The sequence below is a fragment of the Phalaenopsis equestris genome, unplaced genomic scaffold, assembly GCF_001263595.1.
Source record: "Phalaenopsis equestris unplaced genomic scaffold, ASM126359v1 Scaffold001027, whole genome shotgun sequence".
NCBI classification, from domain to species: Eukaryota; Viridiplantae; Streptophyta; class Magnoliopsida; order Asparagales; family Orchidaceae; genus Phalaenopsis; species Phalaenopsis equestris.
This window is the reverse complement of record NW_018165466.1, coordinates 57,161-66,180: the sequence shown is the minus strand read 5'-3', so window position 1 is coordinate 66,180 and position 9,020 is coordinate 57,161. Positions and strand designations below refer to the sequence as shown.

Here is a 9,020-nt window from a genome sequence, read left to right as displayed (position 1 = left end):
ACTCCCTTACAAGTCTTCACAAATTCGCAACCTTATCACCTAAAACAAAACAGAGCTCAAAACAGAGAGAGATAGAAAACTGAGAAATAACAAGAGGAGAATGATTTTTCAACTCTTTTACTCCCATATTACATCTCACAGGGCGCAAAAACCACACGCCACCTGCAATTTACAAATCCAACCCAGAATGAATCTCCTCAGCTAATTAGTTAAAAACCGTCCACAAATCATTCAAAAAATAGAAAACATTTAAAAAATAGAAAAATAAAACAATAATATATCCGAAACAGGGGAAAACAGAGAAGAAATCATGAAGCAGTCTTCTCCCCTCCGCAGAATAGCATCCCCCGCAGAATAGCATCACGGAGACAGAAGAAGACCCAAGACTCTTTCCGCTCGTTAGCTCAGCATGGAAGTCAGGGAACGAAAGACAACTTCCTCACAGGGGATCGTGAGGCCCATATCATGGTGAAAACCAAACTCCTCCTCAGCAGCCCGCAACAGAGTTTGAAACTCAGGGTGAGTTAGAAAAGAGATGGGGACGATGAATCTGCTCCTCTTCTCGCCCACATAAACTGCAAAGTGCCCCTTTGGAACATCAAGAGGCAGCCCTTCCTCTTCCCCTCCTCCACCACCCATCCCCTGTTTTCTCCCCAAGCTCGAACATCTCTTAAGTATCTGCTTCAAAACCGCCGCTTGCGACAACTTGCTCGTCTTCTTCAAAGCCATTTCCCAAAGACAAAGAACAGTGTAGAAGAAGAAAATGATGAAGAAGAAGAAGAAGAAAGCTGCGATGGAGATGGAGGGAGGAAAGGGTGAGGGGGGAGCTATTTAACAAGTGGGAGTGGAGAGTGGGGGAGGTGCAGAGGCATGTGGAGGAGAAAGCACGGGTCTGTACGGGCAAAAGGACAAGCTGGGGGTTAAAGGGTAGATGCCTTTAGGGGCATTGGGTTAAGGGCAAAGGATTTGCTTTTTCTTTTCCTCTGCCCTAATTCTTCATCGCTCTGCTTTCACTTTCAAAAGTTGAAGTTTTGTTGGTGGTTTAAAATGATTAATACAATTCTTAATTCATTTTATTGGGAAGTAGATTTCCAATCTTCTTCCTATTCCTTGGCTTTTTCCTCAGTGCACTTGCTTTTATCTCCTGCTTTCTTTATTTATGCGGTGTTTCGTTTGTTTTGGTGGAGGGTCAAATTTTTTATGTAAAAAATTTAATGAATGAACAAAAGGGGATAAATATAGAAATAATATAAGGACAAAGGGATATATATGTAAATTTCATACTATACCATTATAATATATTATATATCTCAAACCTCTAAATTTCCAATTTTTATATGTTTATAATATGGAAAATTTCCATGCCACTCAAAAGATTTCTTTATTAAAATAGATATTTTGATGCGTAGCTGTATTATAAATGTAAAATATTAAATTTTAGTATTAAATATGAAAATACATAAAAATTGTGATGTGATGCAAGTCTTCATATTTTTTTAATGTAATTTTCTACTTCAGTTGAATCCGTAATGACACGTAACCTCACATGATCGAATTTTCGATTAAAATATGTTTTAAATTCATTAATTCATTTTTAAGCATATAAATTTTGATCTCTTTTTATAATAATTATATTGAAAAAAAGAGAGACAATAAAACAAAATTTTTTGTGTGATTGTTGTTGTATAACAAAATCATGCCAATTATATTGTGATATTTGAGTTAATTTAATATATATATATATATATATATATATATACTATATATGGAGTGTGAGAGAGATCGCCAATATATATATATATATATATATATATATACTAAACATGGAATGTGTGAGAAATCGCCCCAATTAAATTTAATTTTAGTATTTTTGAAGTAAATAGGGTGCACGAAAAATCCTCCAGTTAAGCATAAATCTTAATACATGTGTACGAAAAATAAAGAAATTTAGGTACAAACTCTTAATCAAGATGAAAATTTAAATAAGACAAATTTAACGATAACAAAAGTGTTTTGATTAGAGTCAAAATATTTCTAAATCAAGAATTAAAAATTATTTAGTTAGAAATTTTGTGATGATAAACCAAATGATATCTAAATCTTGTTTGCTTATAATCAAAATCTCAACGAGAGAAATCCAGTGATGTTAAGTTCTCTCAATTTCAACATTATTTGGTTTTGAAATGGCTAATGAATTATTTGGGAGCACTTTTGTCATGGTAAGCTCCAATCATATCTTCTTGTTGTTAAAGAAGCCTGCGTTCCCTTTAACTTGACATTTTTTTGTTATCCAGATGTATTCTAATTTTTAGCAATTTTTTTCTTATGATCATTTTTGGCCATAACATATAGAGAATCCCGCACAATAGCAGAATAAAACAATCATAAGGATCAAAATGGATTATCTCAATAGAAATTTTGGCAAAACTAAAGAAAAAATGTCACAACAAAAATTTATAGAAGCTCCCATTCTCTACACAAATGATACCAAGAGCTGGAGGGAGCTTACATATTTGTAGAATCCTAAACTTAACTCACTGGCAAATGCTAATGATCATCAAAACTGTTGTCTCCTACTGTTTCTCTATATTGATATTCGTGATCCAACCTTCATCGACCAGATTTAAGCTTGACTTTGTCGAAGTTTGTATCATTGACACTACGTTTGATGATGAATAACAATCTCAATACTAATTGGTGCAAATAAATTTATCACGCTCCATCACCATTGAAGCCAACATGCATCATCTACAATAATCCTGTCATCCACCAATGTTGATAAAGTTATCGCCAATTTTCCCCAATAATGTTGACAATCGCCGTCATCAATAAGATTAATGCATATCGTCAACACCAATATTGATTACTATAATGTAGTCACCCATTGCCCTTAGCAATTTCAATCCCCTTCATCTCAAATAGAAAGAGCATATGCCATCAAAAATCATGCCTTCATCTCCCGTTGACATGATATTATGTAGTTTCAAAACCTTAGCCAATTACGGAACAAAAAATAAATTGTATTATAAAACTCACATTAGTAGAATTATTTGAGCTTGATTGGGCTCTATGATATTTTTATTTTCATATTTTTTTTATTCAAAAGTTGATGTATGTATGAAATTCTAGTATATTACTAAGATGACTTTATTATCATAAATATAGTAGCACACAGTACTACTAATTATAACACTATATATATGATAATGCTGTTTATCATAAAAAACAATAAGGAAGATTTATATACATATATATCAATTTCTATGTAATTACATATTAAGCACTTTAAGCTTCAATTTTTACATACAGGCAACCTAAAGTATGAATGAAATACTATTCCGTTTTTCAGAAGTTAAAATGGTAATATTTTTTATGTGATAGGCAAAACTTGGGTGGTATAAATGTAAAAAATAAAAGAAATGTGCCGATATGTAAATGTATAGGAATTGGGTGGCTGCATGTAAATGCCCCCTAAAAATGTTATAATTTTATAGAAAAAATAAGATGAATTTTTCTAAGAACTTCGAGTTTAGTCCGATTAACATTTTATTTTTATCATTTTAAATTAAATTTGTTAGCTTTGATAGAATAGGAGCATATTCTAGTCTAGTATAATATTTTTCATTGTGATACAACATAAATAAATTTCATCATCCGACACAAATCTCTAGGTATGACATGAATTTCGAGATAATAATTTAAGTAAGAAATATTCAAACCTTAATAACAAGCCATCCAGAGCTCATATTTCAGCAAATTTATAGTCAAAATGACCGGCACGACGATGCAAACTCAATAGTACCAAAATCAGTCCCCCAATGGTACCAAAATAAGTTCAATCCCAGTCAAATCAAGTTCAGAGCATGTAATTAAACTACTTTTAGAAGTTTTGTGAACATATTTTGATGGTCAAATAAATGTTGAATAGGGCGAGTGATACATCTAAAATATATAGTGCTTTTAGACACAATTTTATATCTATTTTTGAGATATTGAGCTTTAATGGAAGTTATTTGTGTGTTGTTCTTTCAGGTACAAGTAAAAATGTGAAAAATACTAAAATGAGTGGAAAAAATTAAATTTGGAGCAAAAATGTAAAAATGGTGCAAAAGTGTTTTGGCGCCTACGTTTGATAAAGGATTTAAGATAAGTTTTTATCTTTTTTTTTTAACAACTTTTGGTTTTATTTAAGACTTCTTGTTGGTTTGACAATGATTTCTACTTTTGAACTAAACTGTAATTTTATTTCTCCATGGATTCTAAGTAGTTTTTTTTATCTTTCTCCTTAAAATAATAAGTAATTAAAGTGTTGGATAGAAGTTGTGGAGAGTATTAATCTTTAATGTTGGAAGAAATTGTGATGATTTAATTTCATGTACTTCATTTACTTCTTGATCTGACATATATAGAAGCTAAAATTTGTTGTGAGAACATGTAAGAATCTGGCTGATATTGTCTTAGTCAACAATTGGAAAGAATGAAATGAAGTTTTATGAATGAGAAAGTAATTCATATGAATTAGTGTAAATAAATATGAAAATAATCTTTGAAGGATGTAGAGATAGAGGACTTTAGAGTGACAAGCTGAAGCCACTAACTTGGTTTATTGTTTTAAGTTTTAATACGAGCTCTTAGCCCCCAGGTAAAGGAAATCGAGGGAACTCTAGAGTGAGAGCTGGTATCTTCAATGCCTAGCCAATCTTCAGAACTATTCAAACTTTAAATTAACCAATTTTCTTTATAGCACCTCTAGTAAGGGTAAATAATAATATTGCTCATATTTGGCACGACACATTTTGCATACTTCCACAACAAAATTCTTATACTTATTACCGATTCATGATAAAGAAAAAAAGATATTTTCATATTCAGTGATTTTCTTTTATATAAACTCTAGTTATCTTTAGAAGTTTTTATTGTTTTGTCAAAATATCAAAAAAGAACAAAAAGAATTGAATTTTACCTACTGTGAAAATATTTATAGTTCAGTAATTGCCTTTTTGAAATAAAAAGTTTGCTATTTAAAAGTGCATATTGTGAACAATTCCTGTGGGTTAGATATTTTTGGATTAATCAAAAAGTCCTGTATTACTTGATACGATACGTATACTTGTGCAGTATCCTAATATATATAAATTGAAGAGTTAAATTCTTATTTTCTCAAGGATCAAATTTTTGGTACTGTTATAGAGTAAGTAAATACAAGTGAAAAATATAATCAAAGACTTTGTTATACTGTTGCATTTAAACAGATGAGAGCTTAAAATTGAATCGAGCGTCTCGACAAGGAAAATCTGACAAACTTAATATCACTCAATTTTGACATTGTTAAGACACTCAAATGTCCTTAAACGTCGTCTGATCAAAGGAAACTCTCCAGATAGCTCGATCAAAGTGATTCATATTCATGTATTAATTGCACTCGGAACTCTATAAATAGAGTTGTTCCGTTCTCTTAAAAAGTGAGGGAGTTTGAAGCTTGGAAAAGAAGCTGAAGTCTAGCGTCACTTCATCGCTGACCACCCATCGTCGACCCCCAGTAGTTGATCAGCATCGACCACCAATCACAGACCTCCGCGTGTACCAGTCACTGACACCCACCGATCATCACCCGTTGGTCATCGCCAATTAGCATCGATTGTCGCTCACTTGTTACGACAAGTTCATTAGCACACCAATTTTGTAGCTTAAAAGATTGTGTAACCTTTTCCACATGAGAGACAAGGGACCGTACTTATAATGTCCAGTTTATAGTGGATCTCTTCAACTGGGCCAGACCCCATGCGTTTTTCCTCTTTCAATAGTTGTTCACGTAAAAACTTTTAGTATCTCTACTGGTTTTTTTTCATCAGAGTGTGTGTTGGATTCTCGTGCAACGCTAAGAAAATATTCATTACTCTACCACCATGAATCTTTTAGCACTCATCAATTTGGTGTCGTCTGTGTAAAAAGAAACCCCGTTTGACATTATCCTCAACTCCGAAACACCGAGGCACAACTTCATTTCTCAATGATGTACATCATCCAACTAGCAAATGAACCTCCTTTGCTTCTTGAAGGTCATCTTTGGAGCATTCTTCGATGTTGGGAGCCACCTTCACCGCAGTCTTGAAATGTCGTTAACGTTAACATCTTAGGCACGATTGTATTCAGGTTATCTTCTCGTATCTTATTCAGACATAAATTCTTTCACAACTTCTTCCAGTCTAGGGACAACCTTCATTGCAGTCTCCAAAGATTGTTCACATTAACATCCCAGGCATGACAGTGGTAGGGTAGTCATCACACATTTTGTTCAGATAACAATTCTTTGAAAACAACCCCTAAACTAGGGGCAATTTTTGTTGCAAACAACACTTCTTTAGTGTCCTCACCGTGTCGGAGTTCCTCTTCAACCTGTTCAACGAATTCATCTCTTCAAGACTTGATGGGAGGTTACTATGCCCATGGAAGTCAAGCCCAAGAGGCAAGACTCGATGTGAAGTTATCATGCCTTTGGAAGTCGAGGTCATAAGGCAAGACTTGATAGTAAGATATGATACCCCTCGAAGTTGAGCCCAATATGTGACTCGATGGAAAAGATGTCATGACCTAAAAATAAGGTCCAAGAGGCATGACCCCATGGAAAGATATAGTGCTTCTGATAGTCTAGCCTAGGAGGCAAAACTGGATGGAAAGCTATTATGCCAAGCCCTGAAAGACAACCCAAGAGGCAAGTTTCGATGGGAAGTTAGCAGTGGACAAGGCCATCACTAGAAAGACTCCACGAGAGTAAGTGGTTGGCCAACTCTCTACTTAGAGACCTCAGAAGGCTACAAGCCTCAGAAGACACAAGTGCATCAATGACCTCAGAATGTTACAATCCTCATAAAACACAAATACATCAATGATCTCAGAAGACTTCAAGTTTCCAGAGACATTGATACATCAAAGACCTCATAAAGCTACAAGCCACACCATATTAAAGATCTCAGAAAACTACAGATTTTAAGAGGCCAGGTACATCAAAGTCTTTAGAAGACTATAAGCCTCAAGAAGTACATGTAACTCAAAAACCTCATAAGGCTACAAGTTTCAGGAGACACAAGTACATTAAAGACCTCAGAAGATGCATGCTTAAGTCTGAGAAAGATCTCAAAAGACGAGTCTAAAAAGTATACGATTCTTTTTATATATAAATTGCACGTGCTAATTTTGATTGCAGTTTTATACATATTTGAGAAGTCAAAAAACCTCAGAAGGCATAAGTCTTACAAAGTTTAGCACTAATATGCAACCCAAAAAGCAGGGTAATAATAACCCATAAGTGATGTAAAAGCATCCTAGAATGGGCAACTCCAATTTGGAAGAAGAGACAAAAGTAACCTGAGAAGCAACACTCAAAATTTTATTGCATCGAGCTAGAGAAAAAATTACATACAGACACATCATCGCTGTATACAAATGCCACATTAGGCAATTGACAGACTGCAAAGACCAACATATACAGTTATAAGGGCAACAACAAATCAACTTATCATCGAGTGGAGTCAACATCACCTTCCTAAAATATTATTACTTATGCCGATGTTTAGGGGGACTAAATTCTTCAAATATCGCTACCAAAACAACACAAAAATCTACTTCTTGTTGTGCGACAAGAAAACTCCAATTTTTCTGTGTTTCATTCTTAATACACGAAGCAACATGGGAATCTCATTGGGAATGTGCAGGCGGAAATTCCAGCTTTTCTTCGTCTCCTCCATGACATCGGGCGAATCTCACCGGATGTCGTTATCTCAACATTATGAAAGAAGATCCCGTTGATTGTCTGCTACACAGGTCAGGATGACTTTCTTCTTCGCAGCAACAAGAAAGAGGATCTCATTGATCGCCGTGGATTACTTTCTTTTTCTAGGAAATCTGGAATCACCTGTTAGGCAAAGTCGAGACTCCACTTCTACCATCAACTTCTTGCCTATTCATAGGCTAAAAAATCACTCATACTTATGACAAAAAATAAATCCAATCATTAAAAAAATATAAAATATGCTTAATTCTCTCTTTTATTCTTCCGCCTTTTATTGAAAAAAAAAAATTAAAAGTTTGACTTAAGAATTCTCATTAATTTTTATTATATGAATATTCAAGCTTGAACGTTTGAGAAAAACGTGTTTAAAAAATTGAAAAACTAACATTATTATTGTATTAAATTTATAATAGAAAACATTTAGCAACTATATACCAAAAAAAATTGAATTTCGTTCTTCTCCTGAATTCCAGCCAGCCGTTCCGGGCCTGCTTTTCCAAATCCGGCTAGGGAAATATTAAAAAAAAAAACAAAATAATTTTTCTTCTTGGCATGGAAGGATTGCATGGCTAACACAGCTGCGTTGGCTTTTAAAGACGTACATGCAAAATTTTTCTTTAAACTAAAGGCAAACAGCAATATAATTGAATATATATACTTATTTGTATATATAATAATGAAAAAGTGTTTCAGATCTTAATATTTTTGAATGAAATAATTGGTCTAGCTCGAAAGTAGAGAGCTATTGATACGCCATCAACAAATTCCATCACCCGACACAAGAATTGTGGTATGATACTGATCGAGGAAATCTTTTGCGCAGGAATTGTCCTAAATTTAATAAAAAGTAACACAACTCACATTTCAGCAAAGTTATAGACAAAATGACTCACAGGATGAGACGGACCTAATGATACCAAAATTAGTCCAATTCGAGCCAATCAAGTTCAAATCAAACCATTAAATCACTTTTAGATGTTTTTTTACCATATTTGAAAGGTTAAATGGATGTCAAATTTGGCGAGCTTATAGTCGAAATGAGCATCTCCACAGGAAGTATCCAACAAAGTCAAGGTCTCTCAATTTCAACATTGTTTAGACACTAAAATGTCCTTCAAACGTCGTCAGATCAAAGAGAACTCTCCGGACCATCCGATCAACATTGTTTAGACACTAAAATGTCCTTCAAACGTCGTCAGATCAAAGAGAACTCTCCGGACCATCCGATCAA

At 33.9% G+C, this 9,020-nt stretch overlaps 1 protein-coding gene across 1 annotated transcript; it reads right to left on the bottom strand.

Moving 5' to 3' along the window:
• Window positions 1–347: 347 nt before the first annotated feature.
• LOC110032779 (auxin-responsive protein SAUR50-like) lies at window positions 348–1,017 on the bottom strand. The gene has a single exon (XM_020736532.1). It carries the CDS (start codon window positions 727–729, stop codon window positions 400–402), a length of 330 nt encoding a protein of 109 aa, XP_020592191.1. The 5' UTR covers window positions 730–1,017; the 3' UTR covers window positions 348–399.
• Window positions 1,018–9,020: the final 8,003 nt, after the last annotated feature.

Bases quoted from the DNA above. Each gene is read 5' to 3' on its own strand.
- LOC110032779 (XM_020736532.1), bottom strand. From the start codon at position 729: ATGGCTTTGAAGAAGACGAGCAAGTTGTCGCAAGCGGCGGTTTTGAAG.